Here is a 24,105-nt window from a genome sequence, read left to right as displayed (position 1 = left end):
GTCGATTACTTTCTCCTTGTACAATTGCTTCTAATAAAATAAATAAATAAAAAGAAGAATTGTGCAACACGTGAACCTATTATCAATAATGAGCTATTTGTTTTTTTCTGTGTTTTTACAAATTTACTTTCGGGTACCACATGTGGCATACAAATACCCAGCCCTGGTGTCCAAAGGTACCACATGCCTACTTTGATACTGGTCCCAAGATATTCAATCGCACCCATTTGGCACAAGTGCAGGTTGAACACTGATTATCCGAAAACTGATGGTCCATTCACCCCTATAATCTGGACAAAATTACGAGAGCTCAGTTGAAATTCCCTGAGCGGCCACAGGTGGCATTGCGAGTGGCGAGCGCTCTTACTGGCTGTGTCCCTCCGTCGTGAAAGAAAGAACCATGGTTTCAATCTTCTCTCCTAACTGTTTCGTAAAGACTATACAGTAAACCCTCGTTTTAACAACCCCCTTATAACAGATGTTGGATATAACGGACGGACCTGCCGAACCATCCCTGGCTTGCACTGTCTCCTCGGCTTCCCAACCCCACTCCCAACTCATAAGGTGCACCAGCGAGCCCTTCATCACCCACCAAAAGGACACAAAGTATTGGAGTAATTCAGCAGGTCAGGATTTCTGGAGAACATGAATAGGTGACATCAGGACCCTTCCTCAGACTGATTCAGGCGGCTGAGTTACATTTGTGTTGTTTCATTTAAAACTCTGTGCCGATGCTGCTGGTCTGCACCAGCGAGCCTTTCTTCGCTAGTTCACATGGCTGTTGTTGCGGCTCACTCTGTAACCCCTGGCCGGCATCTCTTTGTTCAATGTGCCCCCACCGACAGAACGCACTCAGTCACCCTGAGGCTCCCTCCCCTCTCACCTGCTGTCGCTTTCAAGGTGGAGTATGTCGGTGACTGTGGGGGAGAAGGAAAAGGAGGAGGGGGTGGGGGGGAGGAGAGGCAAGGGTGGAGGAGGGACAGGTGGGGAGGGAACGGCGACCCGAAGAAAACCCTCTCCCCAAGGGCAACAACGTGAGCCGCACAACAACCATGACACTCCGGATCATGTGGTGGGTAAAGAAGGTCTTGCTGGTCCACCTTATGAGTTGGGAGTGGGGTCGGACACTGGGGAGACGGTGGGAGTCGGGAATGGGTCAGCAAGTCATTCCATTCACACTCAGTTTACATTTTACATTTGTTTCATTTAAGTTTCTGGCACTACATGGGTCTTGAGAGACAAGGGAAGGGTCTCATTGGCAGGGCAGGGGTGTATAATCGTTTCATTATCACGTGACCTCTGTTGGTCCAGAAAGACAGATAATCACCAGGGTGCCGCACGATGGCAGCCTCGCCAACAGTCTGTCTGTCTTTTTGTCTTTTATTGGAAATACTCAGTTTATTAGACTATGTGGTTTCAACTCAAAACTTTAACTCAGTTCGCCTTTCCACGGTTACTTTCCACAGTTCCAAAGTCTGACCTGATCAGTGTTACCAGTCAATGTTCGGTCTTGGAGTCATACAACTATATCGCACGGAAACAGACTCGTGGAACAAATCTGTCCATGCCGACCAAGTTGCTTAACCAAGGTTATCCCATTTGCCTGCCTTGCCCATATACGTCCAAATCTTTGTTGTCCATGTGTCTTTTAAATGTCATGAGTGTACCTTCCTCTACCATTTTCTCTGGCAGCTCAATCCATCTATGCACTACCCTCTGTGAAAAGTTGCCCCGCGGTTTCTTTTAAATCCTTCCCCCCTCACCTTTAAACCTGTGCCGTCTTGTTTTCCGTACCTTGGGGGAGAAGGCAGTGGCTGGTACCTAATCTGTGATGATTTCATACCCCTATAAGGTTACGTCCCAGCTTCCAATTCCCTGCAGAGAAAAGATCCATCCTATTCAGCCACTCCAATTACTCAAACCTTCTTGACCTGGTAACATGCTCGTAAATCTTTTTTGCACCCTTTGCAGTCTAATGATATTTATCCTATAGCAGAACTGTACCCAGTACTCTATATATGGCCTTACCATCATATTCTACAGCTGCAACATGAGCTCGCAACCTCTATTGTCTAATCTGACCGATGAAGGCAAGTGTGCCAACTGCTTTCTGCACCACCTGGTCTATCTATGTCGCCACTTTCATGAAACTAAGTACCTGCACTACTACATCTCTCTGTTCTACAACACTTCCCAGGGCACCTACCATTTATTGTGCAAGTCCTGCCCTGGTTTACTTTACCAAACTGCAACCCTTCATAAATATGTGAATTAAACTCCACATGCCAATCCACTTAATGAAGTAATCTTTGCCGTTCATTAAACCTCCAATTTTAGTGCCTTCTGCAAATTCACTAACCATGCCACCTACACTTATATCCAAATCGTTAATATAAATAACAAGCAACAGTGGACTCCGCCACAATCTCTGTGGTGCACCACGTGTTAAGGTTTCTAATCTAATCTTCCAACTGCCCCTGACTCTAAGTCTGAAGACCGGTCTCGACCCAAAACGTCACCTATTCCATTTCTCCAGATATGCTGTCTAACCCGCTGAGTTACTCCAGTGTTCAGTGTCTACCCTCTATTTCTTACCTCTTTGAGACTCATGGATATTATTTTAATTATGACCTTGTCTGGAATGAGAGGAGGAAATCCTTCTTTAAATAAATAATTATAAATTGAAAATTTACATCATAGCCTTGCATTTATTGGAGCATAACATGAAAAGAGAACAATGAGTTGGAAAAGAGGGGAAATTGTAAGTATTGACTCTGGGCGACCACTAGAGGACAGCAAACAACACCTCCAGCTTGGTGAGCAACTCTTGAGCAACCATGTGATCATTTGGTTCTCTGAAACTGTTCTCTGGTCATAACTGATTGAGACCCCTTGCAGCACTCCATTACTAGGCTTGGAACGACAGACAAAGAACAGATGCATGTAGTTAGAAGGTAAAACAAAGAGGAAGAGAAAGGTAGGTAAAAAAAAAAAGCATGATGGGTTTTGATCCTATGTTTCAACTGAGAATGAGCAGGCTTTTTTTTGTTGCAGTATTCTCATCCTGAAATGTTTTCTGCACTATGAAGACAGACCAAAGGCAGCTAGGCTGACGAACATTTATTCTATGTCTTTTGCTATTGGTTGGAAGAAATACTATATATAGTACATGTTTGCTTTTGCAGTTGGCATTTTTGCCTTTATTTTCACACATTTAACATGATAATTTTGATGAAATATTGCGATAAATTATCTTCCGTGACAACAAATTGAAGGTTTAATCCGACTGAGTAATTATGTGAGTAAATACTGGAGCTTGAAAATGACTAGTGGATTGTAGCGGACTAGTTTAAGGTGTGAGCACATTTAATTTCTTTGGGAAATGATCTGGTGATTGAAGGTGGGTCTAGCAATCACGTCCTAAGGAATACATTCTTGTATAAAGCACGTCTATATTGCCCCTGATAGACAGAAAATGCTGGAGTAACTCAGCGGGACAGGCAGCATCTCTGGAGGGAAGGAATGGGTGGCGTTGACCCGAAACGTCACCCATTCCCTCTCTCCAGAGATGCTGCCTGTCTCGCTGTGTTACTCCAGCATTTTGTGTCTATCTTCGGTTTAAACCAGGATCTGCAGTTCCTTCCTACCCACCTCTATATTACCCCTAAAGATTTAGGGGCAGTGAAGAATTTGTCAACAATTTTTACTGCAAATTTCAAATATGTCCAAAGGTTCCTCGCAGAATCTCAAGGAAGAAAGAGGGAACGATTAAGAAGAGTTAGTACTATGTGGTCATTCGAGAGGGGAAATGTAAGGAAGATGGGTACAGCTGAAGACACAGAACTCGAGGGAGAGCAAGTCAAAGCCAAATAAATTATTTTTTGTTGGGGTGGAGAGGGTTAGAACGTAAGGAGGAGTGAAGTTGTAAGTTGATTTAACACGTGGAGCAGGATTTAAGAAGGTGTGATGTCTCAGAGAGTAGGTGGAAGCCAGCAGGCTAGAGCGTGCAGTGAAGAGAGATAAAGAGAGGAGGGGAAGCTCATTGGCAGCGAACGAGTCTGGAGGTGCCAAATGTGTGGATGGAGGTTTTTGATGATGCATGTCAAGAGGCAGGGAATGTTTTATAGATGGAACTGATTGATCCCTATGTTGGAGAGATTACATGTTCAGAAATTCAGTTGATTAAATAAGAAGCAGAGATTGTGAATACCTGGTTCAGCCATGGCACAATATGGTGGCTTTTGTGGTCAAAAGGTGGTTGGGATTTTTAAGAAAAATCAAAGGTAGACGAAAATGATGGAGAAACTCAGCGGGTGAGGCAGCATCTATGGAGCGAAGGAATAGGTGACATTTCGGGTCGAGACCATTCTTCAGACTGATTCAGGTTAGGATTTTTAAGCTAGGTCTCATCACCATAGTATGTTATTGAAGATGTACTCAGCAAGACCATAAGAACATAATAAGCTCCAAGTAAGATACCGTCCTAACTTAGATGTGATAATAAGGAACTGCAGAATTTGGTTTATACTAAAGAAAGACACAAAATGCTGGAGTAACTCAGTGGTCAGGCAGCATCCCTAGAGAACATGGATAGACGACGTTTCAGGTCAGAATGCTGCAATCAGTCTGAAGGAGGTTTACGAACCGAAATGTCACATATTAATGCTGCCTGACCCGCTGAATTACTCCAGCATTTTCTGTCTATCCTGACTTAGATATTTGTCTATCCTTCAGAGAGAGACAGGAGTTCAGGAATGCAGTGAAGAAGGCAATTAAATTGATGCTTGCTATCATAGCAAAAAATAAATCCAAGGGCTTAGTTCACTTCTTGTAGCGGGAGGCAACAGGAAGATACTTTAACTACTTGGTCATTGGCAGACAAAAGTCAGTGCAGTGAACTTTTGTCTCCAGAATGGTCTGACAGTGGCAGATTTTGCCAGAGAGGATCTGGACATGATTAAGGCTTAAGAGGCTTTGGATGCTTGAATAAGATTTGAGTGTTTGCCACTTGAAGATCAAAAAATAAACGCATTCTGACTGGGATGGGACAGGGTAGGATTAGGTGGAAACAAAGGCATCAAAGATTTTAGTTTTGTTTAGTTTCGAGACACATTGCAGAAACAGGCCGTTTGCCTTACCGAGTCCGCGCCGACCAACGATCCCCGTACATTAACACTATCCTACACACACTAGGGATAATTTAAAATTTTACCAAGCCAATTAGCCTACAAACCTGTACATCTTTGGAATGTCCAAAGCTCCCGGAGAAAACACAGGCAGGTCACAGGGAGAACGTACAAACTCCTTAAAAACAGCACCTGTAGTCAGGATCGAACCCGGGTCTCTGGCGCTATAAGGCAGCAATTCTACCGGTGCACCACCGTGCTGCACAGATGTGAAGAAATACTTAAGCAAATCAGCTTCTGTGGAATTGGAGAATCATAAATTGGACCCTTGGTGCTGAGAAGGCTGTTGCCAGTGAACTTAGGAAATACTAGATGGATTCAGCTGGTCAAAAGAGAGAAAATCAGGTTTACTGTTGCAGGTCAATGATCTTTCATCAGAACTAGGTAAAGTTAGAAAACAAGCAGAGAAGAGGATGGGTGAAGAACAATGGGTTTATGAAGTAGAGTCCAGGAGTATGGTGTTAAAAGAATGGTGATGCTGACTAAGTGATGATATGAAGGTTTTTGTTCATCTCGGCTAATCATTTGGAGGAGATGTAAACAGAGGGAGATAAAGAGTCTACAGAAGAGACATGGTGATGTTGAAACTGAAGACTGAACATAAGACTGCAAGCAGATGCTGAAATTCCTAAATAAACAAGGATCCTGGCAATAGTGCATTTTCTGTTTTTTTTATTTCAGATTTACAGCATCCGTAGTGTCTCAGCTTTCTTGGTGTAAGTAAACATTGGGAGAGTTTTTCTTTCAGTTCCAATGGAACCAGCTGAAATTAAAAAGGTTGTTCAATGATAGGGAGATTTTAGTGAAAAATATAGTGAAACGGGCCTTGTCAATGACAGTGGGAGTGGAGAGTCTACACGGTAATATGGAGTTTGATGTTTACATACAAAGAGAACAGAAACAGTGAATTCAGAATGAAGGAACGCAAAGACGACAAGGTTAACATTCAGCTAATTAATCAGGAACAATGAACTGCGATCACTAATAGCACCCATGAAACTAATGGATTGTCATGAAAATGTACCGGATACTGTGATATCCTTTGCAAAAGAAATTCAGTCAATCTGACCCAATGTTTGTGTTGGAGGAGATAGTTGGTAGGAGGAGGAAACCCTGGATAAGAAGAGATATTGCGGTCCTGATCAAGAAAATTAAGGAGGCATGTGTGTAAGCAGCCAGGATCAAGTGAATCCGTTCAGGGGAACAGGAGGTTTAGGAGTACACATAAGAGAGAAATTAGGAAGGCAAAAAGGGGGCATGAGGTAACTTTGGTAGATAAAGTAAAGGAGAATCCAAAATTACTCTACAAGTATATCAAGGTCAAAAGAATAGTGAGGGATAGGGTCCATTAAAGATCACTAGGTTGTCTATATGTAGAGGCACATTGGATGGGTGAGATGTTATTATTATTATTTATTAGTTTTTTATTGTCACATGTACTAAGGTACTGCAAAAAGCTTCTTGTTGCGTGTTATCCAGTCAGCGAAAAGACTATACATGATTACAATCGAGCCATCCACAGTGTACAGATACGGGATAAAGGGAATAATGTTTAGTGCAAGATAAAGTCCAGTTAAAGATAGTCCAAAGGTCTCCAATGAAGTTGATGGTAGGTCAGGACAGCTCTCTAGTTGGTGATAGGATGATTCAGTTGCCTGATAACAGCTGGGAAGAAACTGTCCCTGAATCTGGAGGCAAGCGTTTTCACACTTCTGTACCTCTTGCCTGATGGGAGAGGGGAGAAGAGGGAGTGACTGGGGTGAGACTCGTCCTTGATTATGCTGGTGGCCTTGCCGAGGCTGCATGAAATGTAGATGGAGTCAATGGAAGGGAGGTTGGTTTGAGTGGTGGGCAATTATTTATTATTAATAATAAATAATAAGTATATATATATATCTCATCGGTATTTACATGTATGCAAGGGAACTCGATTAATTGAAGTTAATTGTAAAGTCTGGAAGAGAGTCCACATCACAGTAGAGGAGGAGCTGAGGTCTTAAAACACACTCAGATAGATAAATCGCCATGACCTGATCTATTGTATCTGAGGACATTATGGGAAGCAAGGGAAGAAATTACAGGGCCATTAACAGAGATATTTCTATCATCTATAGCCACAGCGACGTGCTGGAAGACTGGAGGGTGACTACTGTTGTGCCTTTATTTAAGAAAGGCTGAAAGGAAAAGCCTGCGAACTACAAACTGGTGAGCCACACATAAATGGTAGGTAAGTTACCGGAGAGGATTCTGAGAGACTGGATCGACATGCACTTCAAAAGCCGAGGACTGATTAGGGATAATTAGTTTGGGTTTGAACATGGGAAATCCAGCCTCACCAATTTAATTGAGTTTTTTGAAGAGGTGACCTAGAGTATTGAGGGCAGCACAGTAGAAGTCTTCTACAGGAAGGCCTTTGACAACGTACCACATGATAGGAAGATTAGATTGCATGGAATCTAACATGGGAACAAACTTTGTTTGGGGAATCTTGATTAACTGGGCCAGTTGACCAAGGACTAGCAGAAGGAATTTAATTCAGATATATACAAGATATTGCATTTTGGTAGGGCCAACCAAGGCAGGACTTGCACAGTAAATGGTAGGTCCCTGGGAAGTGTTGTAGAACAAAAAAAACAAAGAGTGCAGGTACATAGTTACATGAAGGTGCCAAGACAGGTAGACAGAGTGGTGAAGAAAGTGTTTGCCATACTTGCCTTCACTGGTCAGGGTATTGAGTACAGGAGTTGAGATGTCATGTTACAGCTGTACAAGACGTTGGTTAGGCCACTTACCAATCGTGTTGGAGTATTATGTACTTTTCTGATCACCTGAGAGGAAGGATGTCATTAAACTGGAAAGTGTGCAAAAAATGATTTACGAGTGGAACCCGGAGGTTTTTGTCAGTCTCCATACCTGCTTCCACTACCTGCAACCTCCGGCAACCACCTGCAACCTCCGGGAACCGCACGGAAACCTTGGGTGGGGCGCAAAGTCTCCAGAGGTTTCCGTTCAGGTTTCCTAAGTGGTACAGGGGCATTAGACATGTTACATGGATAGGGAAGGTTTGTTGGGATATGGGCTCAGCGCAAGCAAGTGGGATCAGCTCAGTTAAGCAACTTTGTTGGCATGGACAAGTGGGGCAGAAGGGCCTGTTTCCGTGCTGTATGGTTATATGACTCTCTGGGACTCATGACTTATTAATCCTCGCTTTACAAGCCATTCCATTCAGAGATGATTTAGGATGAGCAATAACAGTTGACCTAGCTAGTAATAAATAAATACAACAAATTCCAGTGAACTGATCAATCTCTGGAGTCTCCAGATCCCAGTATCACAGAGTCAACCGGTGGACCCAAGGGGTTAATCTTCAGTAGCAGCAGATACTAATGGTGTGGACTAACTGAGCTGGTTGTTCAGTGGAGGAGCTTAGCGCAGTGAGAGTGAAATCCAGAAGCATATTTAAAGCTGGGGAATGAGGGGAGAGATAAATTCGGAGGATTAGTGGAGATAAGAAGGTGGTTCAAGTGACAGTAGATGATGAGGATGACATGAGATTGGAAGTAGTAACTTGAGCACATGGATCTGATCCAACTAATAGAGTGACAGCAACTCTGTGAGCAGAGTGGAGAAGAGCAGACTTTGATATACAAAGGTTCACTTCAGTTAATTTTGCTAAACAGCTTTCATTTATCCAAACAAAATCTTTCATTCAAAGAAACGTCAATCTTATCATCTAATACACACTCGCATTGTAATACATGTTAATTTTTAAAATCCTTTTCCTCAATGACTTCTTCGCACCATCAACCTTTCATCTCCAGCTGGTCTGCCAAGGCATGAACAGCTGCTGTTCCCTGGCTTGTTGTTAGGCGGTGAGCTTTAGATGAACAGAGTACAACCTGCCAACACTCGGATAAATTGCTGTGACATGTAGCGTGTGGATGAACAGCAGGAATCAGCAGGTGAAATGATGGTCAAGTTTGCACATTTTAATTCATAGGTTAAAACCAGGTTAATAATTAATTATTACCATCTGGATAAAGTGCAGATTCCTGCTGCAAACTCAAGGACTATAAGTGGTGCATAAAGAATCCAGCAATGGTAATCCAAGGTCACCATTGCTGGAACGAGATCACAGACCCATTAAATAATAAATTTATTTGATATCTATTTTGGTTTCCTGCTGCTCACAAAACAAAAATAAATAGGTGTGGGATATATTTTAAAAACCAGCATGAGAACCACCAAGCGAAAAGCCATCTAAAGGTTTGTTACATTTCTACTGACTACATTGAAACACAATATGCAAAAAGCAGAATCAATCAATCAATCAATCAACCTTTATTGTCATCTTGCAAGCAACAGTTGTACAGTGCAAAATGAAAAGACGTTTCCCAGGGAATAGCGGAGCATCGCACATGAAATTTAAAACATTTCACACATAATAACACTAAAAACAATCCAGTCCCTAATGGAACAGTATAATAAATAGTTAAAAGCAGGTAAGACACAAGGTTAAAATACAATAAACCAATCATAAAATGTCCGGGGCAGCTGATTTGAGTGGCCAGTGCCAGTTATTAAAGTGGCCAGTGCCAGTTATTAAAGTGTCCGTGCCAGCCGCAGAATCAAGTGACTGTGAGTACAGAGTGACTGTTTAGCAGCCTCACAGCCTGTGGTAGGAAGCTGTTTAGCAGTCTTGTAGTCCGGGCTTTGATGCTTCGATATCTCTTGCCTGATGGCAGGAAATCCAGGTGTATGTGGAGGGGGTGCAGTTTGTCCTTAGCAATTCTCTGAGCTTTTTTCAGACAGCGTCTCTGGAACAGTTCTTGTACCGAGGGTAGGGAGACGCCAATGATCCTCTCTGCTCCCCTCACTACCCTCTGCAGAGCCTTCCTGTCCGAGCAGTTGCAGGTGGAGTACCACGTATTTATGCAGTACGTGAGTACAGACTCCACCGTACCCCTGTAGAAAGTCCTGAGGATGTTGGTGGGGAGTGAGGCCTGTTTTAGTTTCCTCAGGAAGTGCAGTCGCTGATGGGCCCGTTTGACGGTCCCAGTGGTGTTCCTGGACCAGGTGAGGCTGTCTGTAATTTGCACACTGAGGAACTTTATGCTCTCCACTCTCTCCACTGTAGTGCCACTGATGTTGAGGGGTGTATGCTTTGGCTGCGCCCTCCTGAAGTCGACAACCATCTCCTTCGTTTTGTCGACATTTAATTCTAGATTATTTTTGCCGCACCAGTCCACTAGTTGTTTTACTTCCTCCCTGTACATTGATTCGTCATCTCCGCTGATGAGTCCCACCACTGTTGTGTCATCCGCGAATTTTATGATCTTATTGTCCCTGAATCTGGCAGCACAGTCATGTGTGAGCAATGTGAACAACAGCGGGCTGAGCACACAGCCTTGAGGGGAGCCGGTGCTCAGCGTGATCGAGCCTGAAGTGTTCTTGCCAACACGGACTGATTTCACTGCTTCTATATTATGCTCAAATTGTACTTCCTTTGCGATGGCAACTTTATTTGTCCAAACACTGGAACTATTAAATCAAATTGTGCTTAACATAGATTTGTTTTTCCTAATAACTACTTTGTTAGTTATCCTATCTTTTACTTGCATGTTTCTTTCATTTTTATCTGCAGGAAGGAACTGCAGATGGCGGTTTACACCGAAGATAGACACAAAATGCTGGAGTAACTCAGCTGGACAGGCAGCATCTCGGAAGAGAAGGAATGGGCGACATTTCGGGTCGAAATCTTTCTTTAGACATCTGAAGAAGGACACCGATTCCTCTCCAGAGATGCTGCCTGTCCCTGATTTACTCCAGCATTTTGTGACCCTTCTTTCAATTTTATGTTAGGTTCTTACATTTCATTTTTGTTTGCGAATGGAAAATACAATTCTACACATTTAGATTCTCAATTTTCTGTGCATGGTTCCTAGTTGATGTGTTAAACAATACCATTGTAGTAATCCAGTGATTCACTTGAACCACATTACAGATATCTGTAACAGTGATCTCCTAAGGTATCATGAAAAACTCAATGTTGGTTGTGATCAGGGCAAAGAAAATCATAGGCCAATGTAACAAAGGAAGCATTTCTCATGCAATTTCATGATGTTCAGTGACACTACTCTCTAATCCACTTTTTGAATATGAATGGACAGTGTTTAGTGTGCCTTCACTATTTTCTGTGTTGGAATGCTCTCTATCCTTTAATAGACAGAAAAAGCTGGAGTAACTCAGCGGGACAGGCAGCATCTCTGGAGAGAAAGAATGGGTGACGTTTCGGGTTGAGACCCTTCTTCAGACAGTCTGAAGTCTACTCCAGCTTTTTGTGTCTATCTTTGATTTAAACCAGCATCTGCAGTTCCTTCCTACGCTCTCTATCCAGTGGCCAATAAAGGCTGAGAAGACCCGTGGTGATTTTAGCATTACTTTCCCCTTTATGGGCTAAAGTTTAGTAGCAACGTTTAGCAGCAAAGGACTGAACATGTCACTCTATATCACCTGAGAAAGGTCTCAACCCGAAACGCCTCTCATTCTTTCTCCCCAGAGATGCTGCCTGTCCTGTTCAATTACTCCGATATTTTGTGTCTGTCTCTCTCAATCGCCCCACCTGTATACTTCTTTAAAATGTTGAAACTACTCATTGGACACTAGGGACTTTAACCAGCACAACTTGCAAATTATATGAAGTAGATCTGTAAGGAATTGCTTAGGGTCTCAGAAATATAATTTGGTGAATCATGGCATGATACAGTTCTGAAATCCATTTGATCATCTTTACGCTGACGAAATTTAATCCATTCTCCTGCTCTATTCTCACAGCACAGTAATTCATACCCTGCAGATACATTAATATCAGTTTTTAGATTGAGTTTTTTGAGTTGTTGACTAAGGTATTTGATGAGGGTAGAGCAATGGATGTTGTCTAGAAATATTTTTGTAAGGCGTTTGATGAAGCCCCTCATGGTAGGTTGAACGAGAAGATTAAATTAGGTGACCATTTCACTGAACACCTGGGCTCAGTCAGTCAAGCCCCTCGGTTCTCCTGGTTGCAAACCCATTTAACTTTCCTTCCCATTCTCTTACCAACCCTTCTGTCCATTGTCAGAGTGAGGCCACACTCTGGAGGAACAGCACTTCATATGCTTACAACCCAACGGTATAAACATTGAATCATCTAGCTCTCTCCCCTTCTCTCATCTGACATCCTTTTGTCTCCTCCCGTCTCCAGCATTTGTCCACCCATTTGTCAACCACACTCCCTCACCTGTATCCACCTATCACTTGCCATGCTTTGTCCTGCCTCTCCCTCCTTTTCAGCTTTCTCTTCCCCCCCCCCCCCCCCCCCCGCCCCCACTACAATCAGCCTGAAGAAAACCCCGACCCTAAATGTCACCTGTCCATGTCCTCCAGAGATACTGCCTGACATGCTAAATTACTCTAGCACTTCGTATTTTACTCAAGGTTCCAACATTTGCAGTTCATTGTGGCTCCAGAACATTAAAATGTAAGAGATCGTGGTGACATGGTACCTTGGCTTCACCCATAAAAGACAAGGAGAGTGGTGTTTGGGAATAAACTGTAAATGCCGGTTTATATCAAAAATAGACACAAAATGCTGGAGTAACTCAGCGGGTCAGGCAGCATCTCTGCAGAAAAGGAATAGGTGATATTTCGAGTCAAACCCCTTCTGCAGAACCTATCATGAGGTCTGAAGAAGTGCTCCGACACAAAACGTCACCTATTTATTTTCAGCAGAGACGCTGCCTGACCTGCTGAGTTACTCCAGCATTTTGTGTCTATCTGCAGGATAGAGGTAGAAGGGTGTTATTCTGGCTGGAGATTTGTGCGAGCTGGCATTCGGTGGGAATCAGTGCTGGGACCCTCTGTTGTTTGTGATATAGTCATAGAGTCATTCAGCATGGAAACAGGCCCATCGGGCACCTTGCCTCTGCCGGCCAAGATGCCTCATGTGCCTGCATTTGGGCCATATTTTTCTAAACCTATTCTATCCATGTACCTATCCGAATGCCTTTTAAATGTTGTTATAGTCCCTGCCTCAACTACCACTTCTGACAGCTCATTCCGTATATCTATTGCCCTCTGTAAGAAAATGTTCTGTTAATTCTTTCTCCCCTCACCTTAAAAATGATTTGGACAAAATATACAAATGATTTGGATAAAAATGTAAATGGGATGAGTAGTAAGTTTGCGACAACACTAAAGTTGATGGAGTTGCAAACAGTGAAACAGGCCTTCAGAGGGAAGAGCAGGTTCAGATATGGGCAGAGAAATATTACTCTATGGTGAGCCTAATTTCGGGCTGCGGTCTATTTAAGCCATATATTATTGTACCGTATATATGACTTTTGAATATGACTGGAGTTATATATAATTATATGTAATTATATTGTATAATAATAATAATAATAATATATTACTAAATGTCTGATCATGACCACTTCCTGTTGTTCTGTATATTGATTTTAGAAAAAACGCTGCCACTTACGGCTGTGATTTTTGGCCAACTTACTCAGAGTCCCCCTCCACTGTGCAGGACAAGAGGATTTTCCCCATCTATGAAAAATAAAAGAGTTATTAGTGTTTAAAAAATGTTGAGATTCTCTCTCCTGAAGGCCACGCCCCTTCCGGAAGGACTTAAAAACCCGGAAGTGTTGAGTGCCTCAGTCAGTCTCTGCAAGATGGGGGAGCGAGAGGGTCACGAGCTGTGAATAACACTGAACACATGTCTACTAAACTGTGAGTGTGGTTTTACTGACCTTGAGTGCCCTTAATATGGTTCAAAAATGAAAATGTGGTTGGTTTGAAATAAAGCACAGCAAATGATTGGTGGTGGTTGGTTTGAAATAAAGCACAGCGAATGGTTCGTGGTGGTTGGTTTGAAATAAAGCACAGCAAATGGTTGGTAGTGGTTGGTTTGAAATGGCAAATGATTAAAAGTTTAAACTTGACAACTTCCTGTTTGCATTGTATATTGATTTTAGCTAAAACGCTACCACGTATGGCTGCGATTTTGGGCCATTTTACTCAGTCCTCCTCCGCTCATCAGGTGCAGAGGATTCTTCCCATCAATGAAAAATAAAAGTGTTATTATTGTTTAAAAAATGTTGAGAATCTCTCTCCTGTCAATCACACCATGAAGGCCACGCCCCTTCCGGTGGGAGGGGGGGGGGTATAAAACCCAGAAGTGTGGGTGTGACTCAGTCTCTGCAAGTTGCGAGAGAGAGGTCACGACTCTCTGAGCTGTGAATCAACTGAACACACTGAATGTCTACTGAACGGTGAGTGGGGTGTTTATGTGGTGTTTTGTGTGGGTTTTGTGTGGGTTTTATGGTGGTTTCACCCTGCTTGAAATGGAATGAAACTGCATTTGAATTTGGTGGCCTTGCACCCTGCTTGAAGTGGTATGAAACTGCACTTGAATTTGGTGGCCTTGCACCCTGCTTGAAGTGGTATGAAACTGCACTTGAATTTGGTGGCCTTGCACCCTGCTTGAAGTGGTATGAAACTGCACTTGAATTTGGTGGCCTTGCACCCTGCTTGAAATGGCATGAAACTGCACTTGAGTTTGGTGGCTTTGCACACTGCTTGAAGTGGCATGAAACTGCACTTGAGTTTGGTGGCCTTGCACCCTGCTTGAAGTGGTAAGAAACTGCACTTGAATTTGGTGGCCTTGCACCCTGCTTGAAATGGAATTTCAAGGAATAGCCATGTCAACTGCCAGCCCACCAGCTGTGAGTGAGCTGCCAGCACATCAGGCTTGAGTGACTGAGCTGCCACCCCAAGAATCCATTTGGCCCACAAAGTCCATACTAACCCTCTGGAAACCAGTCCATTCAGCCCACAACACCCATACTAGCGCTCCAGAAAGCCCCCCCCCCCCCCCCCACCCCACACTGGCCACCAATATTGGAATTGGTGGAGGGGTGGAATATTGCGTTGGGGGACCAGCCCTCCCTTGTGAACATGTGTCCCACTTAGTCTAGTAATGAATATAATTCTGAGTCCGACTAGAGGTGTATGTTCAGTGAGACTGCCGCAGAGGTCCTGGGTTTTCCCGGCTCCTGAACCCGCCTAATTAATGGATCAGGGCAGATCCTGTGCGTTCCCCCGTGTACTGAACCCCACTGACTGCCAGTGTGCATTGTGGAGGTCACAGCCATAGTGGGACTGGGGGAAGGCTAAGGCATCTTCCATCGAGAGGAAAATGCCTAACCCTAACCCTAACTCGCCCCCCTTCCAGAGCTGCCCACGGCTGGAGCTGGAGCCGCTTTGGGACTGACTGTGGGCTCCGTACTTGTGGCCGCTCAACGCGTTCACCCCGGCCAGCATGCCCTTCTGGATCATCAGCAGCAGCCTACCCAACGGCACGATTACACCGAATGTCAACATAGTGGGGATCAGCACTGCCCTGCAAGCCGCCCGGGCCGCCTTCAGCACCCCCAGAGCGTCGGCTCCTTCAGTCCGCCCACTGCAAGAACCGGCCGGCCAACAGCCCGACCGACCCCTCACAGCACCCACCGGCCGGCCGACTCACTGACCCCCTCTCTTCCCCCCTGTTGCTCAGCTTGACCCAGGGCAGCCTTCAGCACCCCCATAGTGCCGGCTCTGTCACGGAAGTCCTCAGAAAAAAAACCGCCTGCGGGCTGGATGTTTTCGGGTTACGGGCAGGATCTGGCCCGTGGGCCGTAGGCTGCCGACCCCTGCCCTAACCCTAACCCTCTTCCACTGAGAGGAAAATGCCTAACCCTAACCCTAACTCTAACCCTGACACAAACCCTGACCCTAATCCTAACCCTAGCTCTACATTTTTATTTATCATTTTTATTTCACAGTTCACAACATCATAACTTTACAAAGATAAATCAATTGTAAAACAAAATTATCACCAAATACATTACCTTTCTGCCTTCGAAACCTTGCTATTTTTGTGATGTTATTAGGAGGCAGCCATGATCCCAGTGTGCTCGCTGCCTAGCTAGCATGAAACAAAGGTGATTGGTTAATTGGCGTCCGACTCAATGTCAAACATGCTTTAATTGGACAATTACTACTCGGAAAATTGGAGGTTTTTCTCATATTTTAAAAATATGTGCAGGTTTTGTTCTTGACGAGTTTCAGGAATGATTTCTATAATATTTTTACACAATATGTTATAAATACAGGTGGATACGTGATTTGGGTCATGAAATGAAACGAAAAAGCACCTCGGCCCATGGTCTATATTGAGTGCAATTCCAGTTGCTCCATTACAGGAAGAATGTGGTGGCCATGGTTAGGGTGCAATAGAGGTTTAGCAGGATGCTGCCTATTTTATAGAGTAATAGCTATAAGGAGATAATCCTTGGGTTGTGTTCTCTTGAGTGCCAGAAACTGAAGGAAGTCCTGATAGCTGTAAATGAAATTATGAGGCCTTAGATAGGGTAGACAGTCAGAATGTTTTTCCAAATTACAAAGACCAGAGGGCACAGCCTTAAAGTTGCAGGGGGGATGTTTCAGCAAGTTAGTACATAACAAGAATGTACATAGCAAGTTTTTTTACACAGAGAGTGATAGGTGCCTGGAACGCACTGCCAGGAGTGGTGGTGGAATAGATTTGACAGCAGCATTTAATTGTTTTTTAGGTAGGCAATGAATATGCAGGGAGGCATATGGTTCACATGCAGGCAGAGGTGATTCGTTTAATTTGTCATCATGTTCAGATTAGACATTGTGGGCTGAAGAGCCTGTTCCTATGATAGATCATTCTATTTTAGTTTAGTTTAGTTTAGAGTTACAGCGTGCAAACAGGCCCTTCGGCCCACCGGGTCTGCACCGACCAGCGATCCCCGCATATTAACACTATCCTACACACACTACGGACAATTCACACTTATACCAAGGCAATTAACCTACATACCTGTACGTCTTTGGAGTGTGGGAGGAAACCGAAGATCTCTGAGAAAACCCACACAGATCACGGGGAGAACGTACGAACCTCGTACAGACAGCACCCGTAGTCAGGATCGAACCCGGGTCTCTGGCGCTGTGAAGCAGCAACTCAACTGTTATGCCAGCATGCTACCCTGTTCTAAGAGATTTCTCTGAAAGAGAGATGTCCAAAGACTAATAACTCTCCATGTAAAAAATGGTGACTCCCTTATCCTGAATCTATATTTCCTGTTTCTTGACTCTCCACCCTGACAACTCTTCACAACATCTTAGATGTCACCTCTTATTTTACAAACTATCACACACAATTTGTTTTCATAGGACATTTCCAGCATCCATGCAATCAATCTATTAAATGGCTTCAAGGCATCAACATCTTTCTTTAGATAGTGACCAAAACTGAAAACAGTCGTCTAAATCAGGTTTCACCCAAGCCTTGTGTGAGCTTATTGTAGTTTTGCCTGTTGTAGTTTTGTTTCTCAACACCAGGGCGGCACAGTAGCACAGCGCTAAAGTTGTTGCCTTCCAATGCCAGAAACCCAGGTTCGGTCCTGACTACGAGTGCTGTCTATATGGAGTTCGAACATTTTATACATTCTCCCTGTGACCGTGTGGGTTTTCCCCAGGTGCTCCGGTTTCCTCCCACACTCCAAAGACGTACAGGTTTGTAGGTTAATTGGCTTTGGTTAAAATTGTAAGTTGTCCTCGTGTGTAGGACAGTGTTATTGTACGGGGTGATCGCTGGTTGGTGTGGTCTTGGTAAGCCGAAGGGCCTGTTTCCATTCTGTATCTCTAAACTAAACTAAACTAAACTCATTTAAATAAAGACAATTTGTCTTTCCAATTGCATGATGGACATGCATGTTTACTTTTTGTGTCTCATAAACCAGATTACCAGGATCTTTCTGTACACTCCTTCAGTCTGAAGAAGGGTCTCGACCCGAAACGTCACCCATACCTTCTCTCCCCAGATGCTGCCTGTCCCGCTGAGTTACTCCAGCTTTTTGTGTCTATCCTCCTGTACACCACCATTTATTAGTTTCTCACTAATTAAAAATATTATTTTTTTCTATTCTTATTCCCAAAGTTTATAACCTAAGATTGACCACATTATACTCCACCTGGTTCCTTCTTTCCCCCTTACTCCCTTACCTGTATCACTTTGTAGACTGATTACTTCTTCCTCAGTTTACTTTCTATGATCAGCAAACTTGGATACATTGCATTCACATCTTTCATCTGAATCATTCATATCAATCATGGATAACTGAAAGCTCGGTACTGATTGCCGTCACAACCCATGAGTAATACTGCCAATCTGGAAACACGAACAGCACTGCTAGCCTGCATGTTACCACCCTCTCAGTCTATTCTCAATCATGAGCCAAGTGATGGAAGTGTCATTATTAACACTTCCACTGGATTGACCCACCAATGAGCTGCTCACTAATGTCCTGTTTGGCGTTTTCCAGATCCACTTAGCTCTAGACTTGAACCCAAAGAAACACCTGAATTCAAAAGGTGCGATGAGAATGACTGCCCTTGACATCACAGTAGCAATTGGCAAGGTCCAGTTTCAAGGAGCCCTGGTGACCAGTCTTCTCAGATCCAAGACATTGACCTCGGAAACTGCTAAAGTCATGTCCTGATCTAGGTGCTTCACGTTTTTAACAGTGAACTTGATTCCATCATGCGATCAGATGGAGTTTGTTCACATTATTGCATTTTCAGAAAATGCCCATGAAATCACTGCATGAGGCAAAACTTAAACTATATTATCCATGGGCTGTTAAGTGGCAAATAACACACCATTTCACACACCAGTATCACGCCAGTTCAAAGCCTTCACTATTTCTAACAAGGTATTGTCTAACCATCTTCCTTTTGAAAAAGTTCACTTTAGCAGTAGCATTGTCAATTACTCTGCCGTCAACATTTGCAAGGGCACTGTTGACCAGACCCTCAGCTGGAACATCCATATAAATCTCAAAAGCAAGTCAGCAAGTCAGCAAGCCTTTCCACCTCATACAAGGCACACCAAGAGCATGCTGGAATAGTTTCCATTGCCTGGATGAGTGTAGTTAAGGAAGTAAATATCTGCTGCTCTCCAAATTTCCTACTATTTTGAGTTGGGAATATCTTTCTGATCCTTCCCTATGGGATGGCCATTGCGGCTTTGGTGCCCAAATCCCCCAACTTTTGAAAATTAAGAAAAAATTCCTACTCTCTGTTTTCTGTCCATGACTCATCTGGGCAGCACATTCCAGATTATAAAAACATTCCGCTTAAGTTTCTTCCTAGTTATTTCTTTTAGTCTTCAATTTGTGTCGACTTGAGTTCCTAACATTTTTGACATACGAAACAAAGAGGAGCTGCTTCCCATATTGAAACACTTAATGGTTTTAAATCCTCGATCAACTCCACCCTTAATCGTTTTTGAGTTCTGACTGGAACAATCCCAACCTCTAAAATCTCTCCTCAGAACTGAAGTGTTGCCTCCCTCACACGTGTTCCAAACAGTTTCCAAGGTATGGACATTGTTTAATGTAGCACCCTAAATAGGCACAGTGCACCAGTTCTGACCTACTTAGTAGTTTACAGATAATTTCAAACAGATGAGCTGTGTCTTACTCAAATGCTATTCAGGTGATAACACTCCACTTGTTGAAAAGTTAAGTAACGTACGAGGTAAATAGCACATTCATAAGTGTTTATTATTTTTAGACTTTGTGCCAAGGGTATGATAGAGATATTGTGATTCACGCCAATAATTCTTAATATAACTAATCAGGTAAGGGTAAGTAAGGATGGTGCTTTCCTCTGGATGTGGAAGAAAAATCGAAGGACAAGAGAGACAAAGTCACTCTCATACATTTATTAGCAGTCAATTCCAGTATGGCATTAGGAGGTTTACTGCCTGCCCAATTTGTTAGGGAATGGCATGTGGCTTGGGACAACCTAAAAGAAGAGGAGATATAACAAAAAAGGGTGATTATAAATAGCAGCTGGGGCCCTCAGAAGATTAATTACTAATCTACCCAACTAGTTTTAATCTTTTTAGATGTTTTTAATCCAATCTCATATGTTTTGCTGTTTCCCGAAGGATGACTGTCCTTTCCCGTGTCTTGAGTATGTTATATAAAACTCTAGGAGTTCCTCAAGATATTTAATAACGTGTCCTTGATTTTACAGACAAATTATGGCTGGAGGTTGACTGTCAAATTCATCAGCCCGTGCTATAAGAGAACGCTGCATCTCAAAACGCGGTTATTTGATATGAGTTGAAGAAAACGTGCCAAAATATGTCGAGGACTTTCGTGTCAGATGAGGCTGACACCTGTCATTACTGTCATTCAAGTGTACTATGCTGTCATGTTGTGCAGAGGCACACAGAGCCTCAGTTTGGAAAGCTGCATCATGGTACATTTACGTACTGTTGCAGCTGCAGTCCAAACTGGCTATGTCACCCTGAGCTAATTGGGGTCACAGGCATTTTTACTGACTGGAGTCATGTTGTTTAAAGGAGTTTGCCGTATTGAACAGACACAGGCAGGGTCATGCTGACAATCGTTTTCTAGTTTTAAGGCACTTTACACTCTAAAGTTGCTGAACTGTAAACAAAAATGATAGGCGCATCACACAGAGGAATTGCTGCTGCTTTTGTGCGAGTGAGTAAGATTCAGCGCCTTTTACAGTAAGAAAGAGAGGGGAAGTCCGGCCCACAGAAAACAGGCCTGAGGGAGCCCAGAGCCCATGGGAAGTGCAGGTAACAGCATGCTGTCGTACCAGCTGCCTCAGTGCCTATTACAGTGTCAATTTGTTGCCATGCAGCAGGTGCTCTGTCTCACATTTGATCTTTAATGCTCCGACAAGGCAAAGACCAGGCAAGAGACACGTCTGTCCAGAACCTCGCGTTGGCAGGTGTGGAAGTGACCAAGGTAAGGCTATAGGTGTGGGCTGTGTGCACGCATTAAAACTGAACTGCAATTTTATAACAAGGCAAACTACAGCTTACATTTGGTTTTGTATAACTTTCATGTTCTATTAAGCCATGGCCATGTAAAGACTGGCAATTAGCTTGGGTTATCATGGCCTTTGATAAAGTCTGTACATTAATGTACGTATTATAGTGAAACGTATTATAGTATATATAATATAGTGAATTCTGATGTTTTCTACTACATGTTTATCATAATATTACTTCTACTAACTTCTACTACATTTGACATTAGAAGGGATTGGGCTGTACTTAGCAGATGTTGTTTCAGCAGCATGATGGCACTTTACATATCCAGTGTTTTAATTTTATTTTAGCAAGTACAGGGATTTGTATTGAATTCCACTATCAATCTTTCCTCACAGCGAAAGAACAGAAACTACAATCCGAACTCCAGTACCAGTGGCCATATGATTACCACAAGGAGGCTACCTTCAGATAAACCTGTCCATATTTCCCTGAGTCTAGATGACCTTACAGGTATGACAGTATGTTTCAGTTGCCTAATGTCAAGATGGATAGATTTAAATAGAATGTGCAACCCTTCAGTTAACATTTCTGTCTTTAGAAATCTAAACAATAATATTGTAAAGAGACAACTTACAAAATAGTTTACTTCAAAAAATAAAAGAGACATAATAATGATGGATATTTTGTATACCGAGGGAAAGAAAATAAAAGGATAGTTAGCATTAGATTACTAGAATACAATCACAGTGGAAGATCTCACGATTAAAACATTTCACATTTCTCATATTTTCTTACGACTTTAGTGAGAATAATTTGCAAAGGTGCAACAAATAACAGTGATTAATTGTATATGGTCATTGACATTGGTTCAATTATCATCCCAATTGATTTTGTGATGACTGTATCAATTTTTTTTTTCTCTTGTTTTCCTGCCTCTGTGTGGTTTGTAATGAATTCAGAAGAGCCATTGAACCAATTCAGAATCATGTATGGTGATTTCATTCACCTGCGATGATAGCAGATGTAGACGGGATTCTTATTCTAATTTATGGTTTGTAACATATCAAGCAAGAACTGGGATTTTATGTGGAGATCGATATTGTAATCATTCTGCCCATTACCACCCCTTGCATAAACTTCCTTTCAGTGTGATAGAATTATTTTGTTTAATTGTATTCGAGGTTCATATGAAACATTGGTAATGGCAGCTTAATGACCACATACGCCCCTCTTGATATACGTGAAGCAGGCCCAGTCGGTTTCCTGAACTTGCAACAACTGTTGAATGTGGAACCAGCAGAATTTTAACATCTGTAGGCAGAAATTGTCCCGGTGGGTACCTGTATCTTTTAATTCTTCATAGCAAGCTTTCACTCATGATTGTGTTCAAAAGGGAACTGCAGATGCTGGAATATCGAAGGTACACAAAATTGCTGGAGGAACTCAGCGGGTGCAGCAGCATCTATGGAACGAAGGAAATAGGCGACGTTTCGGGCCGAAACCCTTCTTCAGACCCGAAACGTCGCCTATTTCCTTCGCTCCATAGATGCTGCTGCACCCGCTGAGTTCCTCCAGCAATTTTGTGTACCTTTCACTCATGATTAATATTTTCCAATTAAAAATTAAGAATCATTGGGCGCCTCAATTGATAGCAGTTCAGCAATCAAGTTTGTTGATTGCTTGAGGGATGAAAATATGGGCAAATATTCTATTGTGCAGATATATTTACAGATGAGATTAAAGTTTGTGAGATTTGGAGACAACGTACAATTTGGGAGTGATAGAGGGGAACAAACATTGTGACAACCTTGTCAGACCTGGTATTGAATCCTTTGCAATGTAATGTTATAGATAAGGGAAAAACGAGCACATGTTATAAATGAACTGTGAAAGCCACTAACCAAAAAAAGATATATGAATTAATATAACACCCTTCATATTCTTTTCAGAATATCCCAAATTGGTTTCCAGCTGGTAAAGTGTATTTTTAAATGTACTTGAAAGCATTGCTGCCAATCTGTGCACAGGAAATTTCCACAGTGTATTCATGATGTAATAATATATTTCAGAACTTTTGATTGAAGGATAAATTTGTTGGACAAATTAACTTTTGTGCAGATATATTTAGGGGTGAGATTAATAATGCACGTGACCTTTTATGTCCATGTGACCCTCTTACCTTAGAGGACAGGCAGGGCTTCAGTCTAATGTCCCCTTGGAAAGTTGGGATTTCCATCAGAGCGTTACTCCCTCACTAGTGCACGGGGTGACATTCTCGGGTGTTGTGACTCACCTTGACGACACTTGAACCCTAGCAATACCATCAAAAGAGAATAGACATAAAAAGAAGGATCATTGGAAAGATGACTAAGGAAACTCTGTCAATACCAGGATAAAGAGCACCAAATGCCAGTGCCTCCAGATATTTTGTGCGCATTTAAGCTCAACCTCTTTCAGTCAATTAGGAAACTTTTTTAAAATTTTGTCTGTCTGCAAGTGCAATAACTAATTCGGCCTCAATGGAACAAATGAAAAATAGATTTACTGAGTATGTATTTGCAAGACACTACTCTGCAGAAAATGAACCCAGTATTCCTTAGATTAGTCATGTCAAGTCAAGTTTATTTTACTTGTCATAGGTACAGGTAGAGGTTCAAGTACAATGAAAATCTTGCTCACAGGATTCAGACAACACACAAAAACGCAAATCACATAAGTTGCACACAAATTGCACATGAATCTTGCAAAGAATGAAAAGCAATCGTTCAAATAGACAAAACATTAGTGCAGAAATACGTAATTAGAAAACAAGTCTATGGTAGTTCAAGACGTGGTCTGTATTGTCCTGTTGCCAAGGTAGGTTTAGGGTTGAAGGTTTCGGCCCGAAACGTTACCTGTTTCCTTCGCTCCATAGATGCTGCTGCACCCGCTGAGTTTCTCCAGCATTTTTGTGTACCTTAGGTTTAGGGTTGTGCAGTTCAAGAAACT

General features: G+C 42.7%; 1 protein-coding gene across 11 annotated transcripts in view; it reads left to right on the top strand.

The window, feature by feature from the left end:
- The first annotated feature begins 2,869 nt into the window (after nucleotides 1–2,869).
- Nucleotides 2,870–24,105, top strand: part of map3k7cl (MAP3K7 C-terminal like) — a 110,151-nt gene continuing 88,915 nt past the window's right edge. Inside the window, exons 1-4 of one of the 11 annotated variants that reach the window (XM_033033247.1) lie at nucleotides 2,870–2,977; nucleotides 7,301–7,391; nucleotides 21,024–21,088; nucleotides 21,513–21,627. In XM_033033247.1, the coding sequence (XP_032889138.1) occupies nucleotides 21,558–21,627 (70 nt within the window). In that variant the 5' untranslated portion in view covers nucleotides 2,870–2,977; nucleotides 7,301–7,391; nucleotides 21,024–21,088; nucleotides 21,513–21,557. Of the gene's footprint in view, nucleotides 2,978–7,300; nucleotides 7,414–20,600; nucleotides 20,917–20,981; nucleotides 21,089–21,512; nucleotides 21,628–24,105 lie in introns of those variants that run through there. The other 10 variants (XM_033033246.1, XM_033033240.1, XM_033033242.1 and 7 more) reach the window with 10 other exon arrangements.

This window comes from Amblyraja radiata, chromosome 14 (assembly GCF_010909765.2).
Source record: "Amblyraja radiata isolate CabotCenter1 chromosome 14, sAmbRad1.1.pri, whole genome shotgun sequence".
NCBI lineage: Eukaryota > Metazoa > Chordata > Chondrichthyes > Rajiformes > Rajidae > Amblyraja > Amblyraja radiata.
This window is presented reverse-complemented; position numbering and strand designations above follow the sequence as displayed.